The sequence below is a fragment of the Pezoporus flaviventris genome, unplaced genomic scaffold, assembly GCF_033815535.1.
Source record: "Pezoporus flaviventris isolate CSIRO_AGI_PZ_B2104156 unplaced genomic scaffold, CSIRO_AGI_Pfla_v1 ptg000036l, whole genome shotgun sequence".
In the NCBI taxonomy this organism is placed as follows: Eukaryota; Metazoa; Chordata; class Aves; order Psittaciformes; family Psittacidae; genus Pezoporus; species Pezoporus flaviventris.
Genome location: NW_026892584.1, coordinates 3,222,876 through 3,238,196, shown reverse-complemented (window position 1 = coordinate 3,238,196; position 15,321 = coordinate 3,222,876). Strand labels below are relative to the sequence as shown.

The following is a 15,321-nucleotide window of genomic DNA, read 5'->3' as shown; positions in this document are numbered from 1 at the left end:
AACTGGAAACAGAGATAATACTTCAACAAAAAATGAGTGTCCAGACTGAAAAGTCAGAGGTAGTTTAGAGTGGACCTATATGCTGCCCACACTGAGAAACTCAGAGATCACCTCTGCCTTGGTAAAACACAGGCATTTTCATATCAACACACAGAAATGACATTCTATCTCACCATCACTATAAATCATTATATGGTTATTAATTTAGGAATAGTTAAAGAATATTCTTAAACATTCAACACTTCATTTCCTTTCATGAGAAAAATATACACACAAGTTTAATATGAATTATACTATTCCAATTTTATATTAGTCAACTGTTTTACTATGGCCAGCACATACTGTACTGGCTGGTGCAATATAACACTAGATTACCTAGCATATTTGATGACTCAATCATGCTTGTGTCTAAGTCAGTCCAATATAGCCTTTGGTCTGCATAATCAATAGTGAGGTCATTGGCACGACCCACTTTGTCCACCAAAGTGATGCTGTTTGTTCCATCCATATATGCTCGAACAATTCTAGGTTTACCTCCCCATTCAGTCCAGTACATGTATCTGCAAGGACAAGTGGAACAAAAAGAGTACATCGACTAAGATTGTGTTTAGCTGCATGCTTTGCTTTTTCTACATTTATTTTCTTAATAATAATAATAATAATTAAAAAATAGGAATAACCCATTAAGTATTGCAGTACATAAAGGCAGAAAAATATGATTGACAATTCTTAATTTTTCATTGTAACCCGCAGGATTGTGGAGCATTTATCATCTTTCCGAAGACTCTACAGAAATGGAGCTATATAACATGCCAATTAACTTGTCATGTACAAGAATAAGCACACAAAGCTTTGAAAAACAGCACTGTCCCTTACCCTTTGGTAGGATCAAGAGCCAGAGACCTTGGGTTGTCCAAGTCCTTCCACACAAGGACCTGCCTGTACTGTCCATCCAGGCGGGCTACTTCAATACGATTCGTTCCAGTATCTGCCCAGTAGAGATTCTTTCCCATCCAGTCTACAGCCATTCCCTCAGGATAATCCAGCCCAAACTCAATCACATGTTCAACAGAGCTCCCATTCATGAAAGCTCGGCTTATGGTCTGGAAAACAATTGTGTAAAACTATTACAGTGTTTACAGATAGCCCACAGAAATAAAATGAATGATCGCTATCAAGTTTACTGTACAAAAAAATAAATCATAAAAAAAAAAATCAGCCAGTGTTACATTTTCTAAAATAACTTTCTGTTGCCAAAAATGACAGAGCAGTTCACAGAATAAAACGATGTGAATTTTCAAAGCTGATGGTTTCTGATGGCTAGTCCAGGACATCTTAAAAGGGTATGATTTTCAGAAAGCGCTATGTATCTGCAGATTCTTTCTTATCTCTTCTCCCTCCTATTTACACATACAAGGTTTGGTGGGCTCTTTTTAATTACTTCATTCACTGTAATGTTTTAAGTCTCAGAAACAAATCTCAAACCCTATTAATTTCTTAATGATTTGATAAATGAATGTGTCGGGGTAAGAGACATTTTATATTTTACCCTGTGGCAGGGGTGGTCAGAACTAGATGATCTTTAAGATCCTTTCCGACCCAAACCAGTCTGTGATTCTGTGATTTTTTTAAAGGTAAATCTCAAAACCAGAAATCATGTAGTATATCTGTACAGCTATAACCCATGTCTCAAAAAAAGTATAACTCTTTTTGAAAGCGGATCCTCATACAACCAGAGGCAGGAGGAGATCAGGGAAGTGGTGGTCATCAAAGGAAAGGGAGAAGACTATGGGCTCTGAAGTTACACTACCTGCTGCTAAGCTGCAGGAGGCGGGCGGGCAGAGGGAATGAAAACCCAGATGTGCTGAAACATACACTGACATCTGTGTGAAAATAGAGTATGCTGGATAATTCAGGAAGCCACAAACAAGTAACATGTTTTCCAGTCCTGCACAGTGAGACCGGGATCTTTGCACTGACGCAGCTGAAATAACGTGTTTTCCACTACAAATAGTTAAGGTGACCACAGTCCAGCTCTCCATGTGCTTGTGGGAGATTTATTTAGTAACTGTGTCTGCAGTATGCTAATTTATTACATTGGCACTGCTCCTGAAGGAAAGGTATCCACACCACAACCAGCACTGTTAACGCTAAAGTACAACCCTCATTAGTCTTCACAGAGAGGCTATGGAAACTCCACATGCCCTGCAGTGGCTAAAAGTGAGCTTTTCCCTATTACGGCTTAGGCACATTGGCAAGGAAACTTTGATTGCTTCTGGAAAACCTATTAAAAGGCTAAACAGGAATTCAATTCCAGTGAAGTGAATCCATCATTTTCTACCATTACTTCACTTCAAAAGCAAAGTAACGCTGATGACCAGCACAACACTTATTTTAGCATGCACCTGGATGTGAACCAAACATGTCACAGGCAATGTCAAACTCCTGGGGAATACACTGAGACAGAACTGGGGACAGGCCGGGGCTTAACACAGTGCGGAGGGTGCTGGACAAGTTCCCTGGCCTTTTCTGTGCCAAGCTGGAGCCACAGACTAACAGCAACCAGTCCAAAGTTCGCTTGCCAAATGTTAATATTGAGTAAGATTGCCTTTCAAGTCAAAACTGGAAAAGGATAGAAAGATGGGATGGTTGTCAAGCTCGATGTTTAAATTACTCTGTGACATGAAAACAGCTTTTCTACAATAGATGCATATATGGATGCAGCACATGCAGCATCCAAGGCATTCGGTATGGGCAGACACTACTTTGGATTTTTCTTTGAAGCAGGAAAATGCCTGTCACCCAACTGTGCATTCAACAATGCAACTGTCTTCATCTCCAAGAGTCTCCTTGGATGCAATTCAATGACAACATTAGCAACTGCAGGACAGATCATGTAACAGAGACCTTTGTTAGATCAAAGTAACTGCTCTGTGGCTTTATATTCAGGGAATTCACATGTCAGTAATACCTTCAGACTAACATCAGTCCAATAGATTCTGTTATCAGAGACATCAAAATCCAGAGCAGATGCTTCCTTGACTCCAGTAAGAGGAATAGCAACATCATTATTATTTGTTTCAAGGGAAATCCGATGAATTGCTGCTCTGCTTGTGAAAACTAAGAAGGCTTCAGGAATGATGCAAGTCCTCATGTCACTCAACAGCTCAAGGCCAATGGGACAGGCACACCTGGTCTCCTGGGGTGTAAAGAAACACAGATGGCTGCAGCCTCCGTTGTTCTCTGCACATGGGTTAGTTCCTTAAAGAAAACACAAAACAAAACAGTTACTGGTGCAGTGTGGAGGTAGGGGGAGGCTGAATGGAAATGCAATGTAATTATAATTTTTCAAACTAAGTTATCACTATGGGTTGTCAACAGGGAATTAAAAAAACCCAAACCTGTGAGGATGGAAGGCACGGACCCAGAAGCAGAATGCAAGCTGGATCATTTATTGCAAGATTACACGATATTTATATGCTTCCAAGCAATTAGCCAAGCACCCAACAATCCAAACCAACATTCAAAACTGTTTATTTCCTCCTACCCGAGGATTAGGAAAGTGGTCCTATCCCTCCTATAGTACAAATAATAGCTACAAACATAGCCGTCTAGTTTCCCCAAAGATTGAGTTCCTTCACTGAAGAAGGGTAATTACATACATGTTCAGCTTAGCTATTTTTGGCCAAATACTCCATCTTTGTATCTCTTTGAATCCATCCATTTTTCAAATGTTCACTGATACAAAATTATGAGAAAAGAGCTGGGTAACTGCAGTTCTTTCTCAGCTGTTTAATTTAGAGCTGAAAAGATTCATTAGCAGAAACAATTCCAATCAGATCACCACAGTCTCACACTTATTTTCCCTTGTGAACAGCCATGACCAGATAGGAAGGGAATGCGGAAGACAGAATAAGGACCAAAAGATAAATAGGTGCTTATACCCCATCTGCAGCAACCACAGATTTGGGTATTTAAAGACTGTTACCACAAGGAAATCTCCAAGATCAGCCTCAACCAGGTTTCTTTCCCTTTTTAGGACATACATATTTCAGGCTAATGCCGTTACTTCAGCTTGAGGACTTGACTTCAAGTAAAATTTCCTGAAAGGCTGGAAATCCATGGACTAGCAAGGTGTAATTTGACAATCTACTGCATGTGATCCTTCTGCAACTATTCTCTGCTATGCCCAGACTCCAATATTCCAGGTAGTTGACAGATCTGTGGTGAACACACACCTCTCATGAGTTACTAGTGAAGCCAGAGGGTACTGTGACATACTGCCCTGCAGAGTGCTGCCAGAGGACCTAAAACGCTGGTTGCTTGTTTCAGCCAATGCAGTGGAAGAACATGGAGCTCTAGCTGCTGATTCCATACTAAGGGCAAGATTTAATTGTTACTATTTAAGTATGATTTAGGTGTTAAAGTTAATAGTGTAGTGCCACATACTTTGAGGCAATGCTGTAATGGCCACTAACTCTGCATACACTACTCAACCTACTAAAAACCATTCTGCTAACAGAATATCACTGAGACGTTGTACTAGAAGAAAAGAACATCAGAAAATGGAGCAATTCTGTGAGCACTGAAAGTAACAATTCCTATTACTGGAGGCAGGAATAAAGTTTTCCTCATAAAAATTCAAAGAGTGCAGTAGGAAGCTCTGGAAGACTTATGTCAAATGTCACTATGAAGCAGAAGCCCATACTTCTTTTGTAACACTGTATTTTCCCAACTTTAGAGACAATAGCTACAGTTTTCCTTTAAAATTATTAAAATATATGATCCCACAGTTATTCTCAATACAAACGATCAACGGTTCCTTAATGAAAGCAAACCCATCTAGAAACTATTACAGATTCATCCTATGATTGCTCCTGCTTACCAAACACTTTGGTAACACTTGTTGCTTTAAGGCCCATTAAATCTGGCAACTGATCAATAATGATGTCTCTGCTAGCCTTTATCTTGTGAACTCTTTCAATGCTTCTTCTCTGCCAGTCAGTCCAGTAGATGTAATCTCCCAGCAGTGTGAACCCAAATATATGTGGAAGCTTATCTTCTAGGAGGGTTTTCCTCATTGTTCCATCAACATTTATGACCTGTGGGATGATAAGAAAAAAAGAATAATTAATCTTCTCTAATGCTGATACAATTAAATGGCAATATCAACCACATTTTGACAACTTCTCTAGTTTTACACAAGGACCTCCTGAAATTCACAGCATACTGCTTTCAAAAGAATGTACTGCTAATTTTGTTGAAAGATAAATATACTGGAATGACAAGACTGAAAGCAGCTTCTCTCACACCTTCTCCATGAAAAACCAAAGCAACGTGAATTTAACTTGCATCAGTTCAAACCTGCAAACAGCACTGCAAAGGGACTTTTTTGGGGGGATGGGAGTGAGATTCAGGAGATTTTCAATCTGCATTCATGCCTTGGTCTCAACTGAACTCTATCTGCAGAAACAAGGGATGGCTGGACTGACTTTCAGTACTAAATCACAGGGAACAGAAGCCATCAGAATTCTTTCAGGGCACAAGAAGGCCTGCACTTATGATAAGCAAGATCTTTAAGATGCGCAATAAGTGTTGACTTATGTAAATTTGTATTCTGAAAATTGCAGAGAAAGCAAAATAGTACTGGAGATGGGATAAGCCCTACATATATACATTTATGTGCAATATATATGCGCTATCGGCTAATTATTTCATAAGCAATTACTACAGTGATCTCGTGCTACCCCATGTTGCTTGGCATAAGGAGAGATTCATATGATCTGACCCTGACCAACAATCATGGGGCAAGATAAGAAATTAAAATGTCCACATACAATTCCTCCTGCCACATGCCTAAAGTCACCTCCATCTACTACACAAACTGCAATAATCTCTGGAGCATTCCAGAAATCTCTCATCCATGGCAAAGAGTGTATGTTTATGACACAGGCAAAATATTTATCTGACAAATCCCCAGATTCCTCCCCATCCTGCTTCTTGCAACTGGTAGCTGCAACATAACTACAGTATTTTTTAAGGTGCTGCTTGAAAACTCATACTGCGAGCAGCATCAAGTTCAGTGTCGCATTAAAACCAAAGCAAAAGACCACAACTGAAGACAATTTATTTTCCAATGTGCTTTGATGCAATTGCCTCTAGAAATGCTTCACAAGTGGCCAATTACTGTCCTTAAATTTAGGCTACCATGGCTTGTGACTGATGTTTTAAATAGTCTCCTCTTCACTACTATTTGGAAATTATTTGTTTATTCAGACTCATACTATCCCTGTACTTTGCAGGTGATTAAGTTGCCTTCACTATGCAACACTTTTACTTTTGTGATTTAAAGGGATGTATGGCCATTTCAATGCCATATTCCCCTGACTTTTAAATTGCTAAGTGTTTATTTAAGTGCAATATTTATTTCTTACTTTAAAAATGTCTGTAACTTAAACACAACGTAACAGTACGCCATTAAATGCCTAACAATATTGTTATATTGTTATATTGGGCAGTCAAAACCAACCATCAGTTTTAGCCTAATACAGATATCATACAACAGTAAGTTGCAAAGTTTTTTCCATACATGGTAGGCAGCAGAAACACCTACAATTTCTTTTTTCAACATGACTAATGACAACCACATCTTACTAAATTAGCATGTGAATTTCATTATGTACACACACACCCATAGCAGATACCCAAATAAATTAAAAAATGAAATCTCCATTTTGAAACCTTGTAATACTTTACAAATTTGTGAAAACAACATGCATGTCTTCTGTGACACAGTTAATTTGGGCACCACATTTCCCCTGTAGAGAAACACCAATCAGACGTGGTCAACAATTTTACTATGTGAATTTTATATTAAAGAAAAAATAAAAAAAAAAAATGTTAAATGCTAGCACATCGTATTGGGTTTGCATGGCAAGGAGGACTGTCTCCCATGGGAAAAACTCGACACTGCAGCAGGGGAAGAGTACGAGGACTCCTTCCTTGAGGAGGAAGGAGCAGCAGAGAATGTGTGATGAACTGACCACATCCCCCATTCCCTGTGCCCCAGAACCTCTCTCTAGGAGGCAGAGAAAATCGTGAGTGAAGTTGAGCCTGGGACGAAGGGAGGGGTGGACAGCAGCTGTTTTAAGAATTGGTTTTATTTCTCATTCCCCTACTTTGTTTTGATTGGCAATAAAGTAAATTAATTCCTCTTGAGTCAAGTCTGTTTTGCCTGTGACTGTAATTGTTGAGTGGTCTCTCTCTGTCCTTATCTTGACCCACAAGCTTTTTGTTATGTTTTCTCTCCCCTGTCAAGCTGAGGAGGGAGGTTGGTAGAGCAGCTTGGAGAGCACCTGGCACACACCTCATCTTCCAGCCACCGCCAGTCAAACAGCAGAGGTGAGCAGTCAGTGACTGCGTCCTGTATTTGCCTATGCTATGAACAAAAATAACCACTGTAACAGTCTATTTTGCAATGCTTCAATGAAGACTTCTTCAGAGAACAACTTCACAAGAACTTTATTCAGCAGCTTGTGTGAATTTGAACACAGGCTACAATGTAAACAGGATGCAGAAACACACATTATTTAAAACCATGTGTACTTGAACCATGTGTTCATGAACCTCATGAAGTCCAACAAGGCCAAGTACAAGGTCCTGCAAAACAGGTCAGGGCAATGCCCAGGATCAGTACAGGATGACAGATGAACACATTGAGCAGTGCTGCCGAGAAGGACTTGTGGCCAAAAAATAGGACATGACCCAGCAGTGCGTGCCTGCAGCCCAGAAATACATCCATGTCCTGGGCTGCATCACCAGCAGTGTGACCAGCAGGTCAAGGGAGGGAATTCTTCCCCTCTATGCTGCTCTGGTGAGACCCCCCTGCAGTGCTCATCCAGTTCCAGCCCCCTGACACAGGCAGGGACACCTTCCACTAGACCAGGTTGCTCCAAGCCCCATCCAACCTGGCCTTAAACACTGCCTGACATGCCACATTAACTCATAATTTAATACCTGAAATGGAGTAGTCTGCTGATTGCGCCAAAAGGAAACTTTTAAGGTGCATTCCTTATCGTTTAGCACAGAGACTAAAATACACTTTTTTCTGCTCAGGGTTTTTATACTCTTTCTGTAACTGATGAATGGATCTCAACTTGGGTCAAAGGACAAACGCAACACTAAATCTTCTGCGTTTTCCATACAAAATACTGAAAGCCCCCCTTGAACAGAGGCATACACTAAAAATCCCTGAGCAGTCTTAAGACTTTGATGATGAATCTCCTAATGAGGCATCACCAAACTCAGCTAAAATCTGCTGTGGACAAAATTAAATCAACATCAAACCTTAATGAACTGAATTACACAAAAACCACAGTAAGGTGATAAGGTGTGATTTGGTTTTTTAGATTAGATGCTGTGGCAGTGCATGAAAAATGATTTAACAAATATTTCCAAATATAATGCTCAAAAGCTCTTGGCTCTTTGAAGAAGATTAAAGTAAAACAATGCAATTAAATTCTACACATCAGCACGATTCATGTAATCGAGTTGTATTTCAGGTGCACCTGTGAAAAGAACAACTACTCAGCATATGTATAGGATGCCTTTTGACAGAAAGCAAAGAGAACTCAGACACCTTGCTCTTATATTTAATTCATTAAGATAAAAAAATTATTCAATTGCTACAAACAAAGCTGTAGTCAAACCGAAAACAAAATTTGGCTGAGCTAAATCACTATGTGAGCAGTAAGCGAACATAACAGGTTGTCAATGTTAAAATGACACGACTGCCATTAAGAGAGAGATCTGTGTGGTGGACCTGTGGGTCTATGAGCATTCTCTTATGGATCTATTCGTCTTCTCCTATGGAAGAGAAGGGCTACCCTTTCTTTTGCTCTGAGTGTGACTGAGAACTGGAATAGGCTGCCCAGAGAGGTTGTGGAGTCTCCATCCTTGGAGCTCTCTGGTCATGGTCCTGGGCAACTGTCTCTAGTTGGCCTTTCTTGAGCAGGGTGCTGGCACCAGACGACCTCCAGAGGTCCCTTCTAACCTCAACCATTCTGCCATTTTGTGAATGGCTTCTAAGGATTCTCACCCGAATAGTCTAAAAAGGCTTCTCAAGTGAACAATGCCCAGTCTTCTTTGGCTGAAGAAAGAACTTGTGAGACCAATCAAGTGGGTGGCAGTGAGCAGGGAAAGAAAAAGATAAAGAAAAATAGAGAGAAGTGGAAAACTCTGGAGGGTTTTCCCTGCCTCAGAGAAGAGTGAAGCAGCTGTAGGCAGTCTAAACCACAGCCTATATTCAGCTGAGTGTAAGCCATTTGTTAGTATTTCCAACAGCTGAAACACAACCACCTTTCATCAATGCTTTGGGATGAAAGTGAACCCTTTTTTTATTTTCTGGTCTGAAGGGACTCAATGTTAAGCATGTATTGGCAAGCACCGGCAAGCTGAAAAGAGAATAACATTAAAACTAACAGTACCAGAATCAATATATACATAAAAGGGTAGGGAAGGATAGACAACAGATGTATCTGGCTATTTTCCACACAAAAATACTACCACGTCTCTCAGCAATCTGTTGCCTCAAGCACTTGAGAATTTAGAAAGTAGTTCCTCATTGTTATCAATAATTTCCGTCCACCTTGACAATATTTAGGCTACCTGGTAAAAGCTACTTCATAAGTAAAATTCATCAGGTTTCTATTGTCATAACATTTTGTGGATTAATCCTACATGTATATTGTGGCTCTTTTTCAGATCATGCTCATTTTAGTTAAGTTTTGATGTTGACGTACATTTTTACTATCCTCTGATCTCTCATTGAGAGATCAGTGTTCATTGCCAATTGCAAACTATCGCTCATTTCTCACTGCAGAACATGCCATTTGGCTTGTTGAGGATGCAGTGTAACAAGACATTTCTCCTACAACTTCACAAAATCTTCTTAGTTCCACAGAGAGTATTGCAGCTTTGGACAAGACTTTCAAAACATGAGCACATGTAATAAGCTCTAACTGATGGATAAATTTCCTCTTGTTGGAAAGGTTAACATTGATTGGGATTCTGAACCTGCTTATATTTTATAAGTCTCATCTAGAAGCAACTAATGTTCTCCATATGAGTTACATCAGCCTGATAGTTCAGAACTTTGTTCTGTTCACAGGATATCAAAGGATTTAGGGTGCAGCTGGTGAATTCTTCAATTTATCTCTCATAAGCAGGAATACAATGACATGCTTCAAAACTCCTTAAAAGGGGAAAATGTTCAACACAAACATTCTCAAAATAATTTATGCCAACTGGTGGCTAGACCCTAAAACATAGAGAATCTACTGAATTAGTATTTGAGTTTTATTTTTAAGTTCCTTATTTAGTACACTTCAGGGAATTTTTACCTTCCGTAAATACTTTTTCATTCTGAAACATTGACCACCATGAGTTAAGTTTAAGGGAGCATGTGACAACTCTACAATTTAGCTAACATTCATTATGAAAAGAATATGCCTTTCCAACTTAACTTCACCACAGCACGATTATCAGAAACCACTTGTAGCTCTTCACACCCTCTTCATACAACGATAGGCATGTACAGTGCTTCAGAGAGCCAAATGATGAAACTTAAATACTCTAAGTCACCAAAGTGTCACATAGGGAAATGCCACTGGAGGTCAAAGGTTAAAATAATAGAATCTACATTAGCTAACATGTCCATCTATTCATGGTAGTACACCTTGAAGAATGGATGCTTTTATCCCCATTTAATAATAGAGTAGCTAAATCTCATGTACCTCTCTTCTTCAGAAATTGAATCAATCTCTCATTAAACAAATACTTCTGACGAAAGGAGACAGACGAAATATTGGCGCAGTACAAATCAACCTAAGGCAATAGGCATATGACAACTCTTTGGAGGGAGACAGTGGAAGGCTAGGGGCCTCCTGTATGCATCTACATGTATTCATTCAGTTTATCATCTCATGAAGTCTCCTGGCCCAAGTTCTGGATGTGAGAGCTTGTTTTTAGAAGGATGTTTACTTCTAAAACAGTTGTTTCTGTAGCATACAAGCAACTGCAACATTGCACCTCAGGCTAGAACAGCAGTGCTGGAGTATTAGATTTTTAAATCTGATTTTATTTTTTAATACAGCATTCATGTGAGCCACAAATACACTCCTCTAACAGTACATTTTAATACAAGTAAAGCACAAAGACAAAAATGCTGATGACTAAACCTTTAGCTCCTGAGCACCTAAACTATATGGATCAACTGTCACCCTTCCATGTCAAGGAAAAAACCCTGAGCTTAAAAATAATTGAAAGAGGAAATGGTTGTTCAGGTAAATAGCATATGCATATCCTCTTCTGTAGATACCTGTTTTGGTTCACTGTTGGACTCAGATACTAGGAGCAGATGGACTTTGGCCTGACCCCTGTTGCCTTTTTTTAATTTCTCAGCTCAGAAGAGGTCAATGGCACTACTGAAAGATGCAGGGGTATTCACAGAAGTTCATCTAGGAATCAGATATATAATATTAGAAATCATGTTGTACTGGAAAATGAATCAAAAAAGCTGCTTCTGTGAAAACAGCTATGTAATCCAAGAATGTTTTCTGAAAATATTTGTATGCACAAGTTAAAAAAAAAAAACAACTTACCATTTTCCAGACAAGAAAATCTGAAATATGGTAATTCAAAAAGTATTATGATATATTTGCTCCTGGCCTGGATAGGTGGATTCTTCAATGGCTAAAAAACTGGCTAGACGGCTGAGCCCAAAATTGTAGCGGTAAATGATGCCACATGAAGTTGGTGACTGGTCACTAGTGGTGTCCCCCAGGGTTAGGTATTGGGGACAGTCTTGTTCAATACCTTTACTGATGATCTGGCTGAGGGGATCGAGAGCACCCTCAGTAATTTTGCAGATGACACCAAGTTGGGTGGGAGTGTTGATCTGCTGGAGGGTAGGAAGGCTCTGCAGAGGGATCTGCACAGGCTGGATCCATGGGCTGTGGCCAGTGGTATGAGGTTCTACAAGGCGAAGTGCTGAGTCCTGCACTTGGGTAACAACAACCCCTTGCAATGCTCCAGGCTTGGGGAAGAGTGACTGGAAAGGTGCTCATGGAGAAGGACCTGGGGGTGCTGATTGATGGCTGCTGAACATGATCCTGCTTGTGCCCAGGCAGCCAAGGCAGCCAAGAGCATCCTGGCTTTTATGAGAAATAGTGTGGCCAGCAGGACCAGGGAAGTGATCATCCCCCTGTACTGGGCACTGGTGAGGCTGCACCTCAAGTCCTGTGTTCAGTTCTGGGCCCCTCACTAAAAGAGAGATATTGAGGTGCTGGAGCGGGTCTACAGAAGGGCAACATCTGTTCCCACATTGATCATTCTATGTTTCTGTGTGATTGCTGTTCATGAAGCCTTTTTATAAGCAGAGATGAGTGCTTCTCACCTCCATTACTTGCACCCCATCTTGTACCCTGTAAATCCTTCCACATTGTGGTCTCCAGTACATACAGAACGCATTTTGAACACACAGTCTGCCAGCTGTGGTAACCGAGAACCACAATACTCTTATAAAACACGAAAAGTCAATCTCAGTTTTGGTGCAATTATGTTAATAAGCTTCAAACATAACCATAATGAAAAGAAAAAAAAAAAAGCCCTGAATTTTCTTTAGAATTATTAGAGTAAGAAAAAAGTTGCACCTTGGTAAATTAAGTTGCAGAATTTAAAATTTTTCTTCTAGATTAAAAAAAAATCTTTTAAAACTTGCGTCTGTAAGGTAAAGTTAACATTTCAAATACATTTCTAGGTATTATTTAAAATATATGTATTGTTAAGAACATACCATTTCTGTTTGATTTTGCTGTCTACAGGTTATTACCCTGCCATAGGTGTAATGCCCCCATATGTAGACAGAAGCAGCATCTTTCTAGATGGTATTTGTAAGTATATTTTTAAGTAATAACCCCATAATAGATGACACAGCAGCTCTTTAAATGTTATTTTCCCTTCATGATCCCCCATCTTTTCACATACTTGATGAACCTTTTACCAGTAGAAGAGGAAGTATCACAGATCTGTCCGTCACAAGACTTCCTTTTTGTCAGATCTGTGTGTTCCATTCAATTAAAAATCTCACCTTATCACATTAGATAAAGCTTATGAATTGCTGATGTAGCTGGGCAAACCTGCATGGCGCATGTCAGACTAGCAGGATACAGACTGGTACCAAAGAGAGAAACATATTTCTTCCAGTTCTGTGCAGGCTCAGGAGACTCTTGTGATCTTCATTTGGGATACCTGTATCACACCCAGCTTTTGGAGTATCAGAGAACAGACGACTAGTTAATAAGTATTTCTCAGATATATTGCTACCAGCATCAGAGAGTACTGGCTGAGATGTACCTCTTGAGAATGTGCCACCTGCGGGGCTCTAGGTATAAGGTGCCAGTTACCAACTGAAACACATTGATGAGCTGTGAGTACACCCCCTCTACCCCTTACCAGAGATCTCTGCAACCCCATGTGGTGGTAATCAGTCATTTAGCAACCTCAGTAACTGCCAATGTTTTTTGGTTTTATGATCATCTCCACCAAGTTTGCAGGCCTGCAAAAAGACCTGGTTTCAGTTTTCATGGACACAAGTATTTAACTTCTTTTCTAAAGTCAGATTTAGACTTTGGCTCAAAGTGCAGGGCCCCAACACTTGTGAAGCATGCTACCCCTGTTCCAAAAAGGGCTCAGCATTCCTGCTTTAGCTCCAGCTATCCTTTTGATCTCATACCTTGCACAGCACTCCTGGTTTTAAGGCTGCTGTACCATTCAGTGGCAAGTGCAGAATGAAAGGATATCAGAGACTGAGGGATGAGACCGTCCTCGTCAAAGAGCTAGGCTCTGCATATTTGTTTTTTTTGGGGTTAGTTTATTTATAATTAGCTGAAAGGGATTCATTTCTATACACCATTTCACCAGTACTGGTTTACAGCTTCATTGTAAAACACTGAAATAGCTACAAAACTAAAAACCGCACCATGAAGTGGCCATGAAGGCATTCTCCCAAACAGATAAAACATTCAGAAGGCTCTCTGCAGACAAAAAAACCCCACAACCCTCTAGATAGCTAAAGATAAAATACAATTTTTACTCTCTGCAGACAAAAAAACCCCACAACCCTCTAGATAGCTAAAGATAAAATACAATTTTTAAGGTCTCCATTGCCCTAAGGGAAGGAAAAGCCTACAGCCAGCTGCATCTTGATGCAGTTCTGCTTGGCATGGCTTAACAGAGAAAAAACTACCTCAAGATGGGACCTGGTTAGCTTGCAGTCTCTCTGAACGACTACTAGGTATGTGCTTGTTGTTCTGGGGAGGACAGAAGAGAGCTGGCAAAAAAACAGCTTACTGCAAGCAACACCCAGTCAGGACTACGGGATCTGACTGGGCTAACCTTGACTTCTGAGGGCCACAAGATGTTTTTCCTCTTCAGCAAGCCATTTCTGATATGACCGGGATCCACATTACCTCCTCAACCAGAGCAAAAGGAGGAGTTAGGCAGAGAACTTATGTCCCAGCAGAGCTCAAGGGAGGGAAGCAAAGAAAAACCACGGTGACAGATGGAAAGGTGGCCAACAAAAATGAGCCTACTAGTCTGGTTGGGGCAGAGAAGATAAAGGCACAGACTGCCATATACTAAGTAACTGCAGTTCTAATTTGGGGAACAGTAGACCAACTGGACCTGCCTTTCAGAAGATGCCATCTCCTGAAGGCTGCGGAACAGGACACAGAAGGGCTGCTTCTGTGAAAACAGTTTGTTGAGCTGACAGGAAAAGTAAGACCATCTTTAACTGACAAGGATGAGGATCAATGTAACCCAAAGGCTGTACGTCTGTTGTAACACTGGAAGGCTCATGTTCCCTCAAACAGAGGACAGGCACTCAGAAGAGGTAGGGAGGTAAGCTTACTGTAGCTGGAGCAGAGAAATGATAATGTTCATCATTCGTTTTAAGAGTTCATCCATAAACTGGGATGAAACACTTAAACATACATAACTTCCTCTCATGCTTCACAGGATGTCTATGTGCACACACAGCTGCTAAGACCATTAACATTTCCTCAGATCTTGTAGCAGGTTACGCAAATTATCATCACTGTACCTATTTAGTAGTAACTGGAGGAAGTTTCTGGCCTTGGTTTTCACTTATCAAAGCAGGAACAAAAATCCTATTTTCCCAGTGCACTGATACCTCAGTTTCAGAATTATGTTTGTTTATTGAAGCAGAGTAGGTAGAAAAAAAGGGCAAAAGGGGACGCATAT

General features: G+C 40.2%; 1 protein-coding gene across 2 annotated transcripts in view; it reads right to left on the bottom strand.

The window, feature by feature from the left end:
• The window catches only part of LRP5 (LDL receptor related protein 5), a 126,668-nt gene that overhangs the window by 29,858 nt on the left and 81,489 nt on the right, over positions 1 to 15,321 (bottom strand). For both annotated transcript variants that reach the window (XM_061462835.1, XM_061462836.1), the window contains exons 8-11: positions 4,886 to 5,102; positions 2,972 to 3,261; positions 877 to 1,103; positions 376 to 560 (exon numbers count right to left, since the gene is read on the bottom strand). In XM_061462835.1, the coding sequence (XP_061318819.1) occupies positions 376 to 560; positions 877 to 1,103; positions 2,972 to 3,261; positions 4,886 to 5,102 (919 nt within the window). The remainder of the gene's footprint in view (positions 1 to 375; positions 561 to 876; positions 1,104 to 2,971; positions 3,262 to 4,885; positions 5,103 to 15,321) is intronic.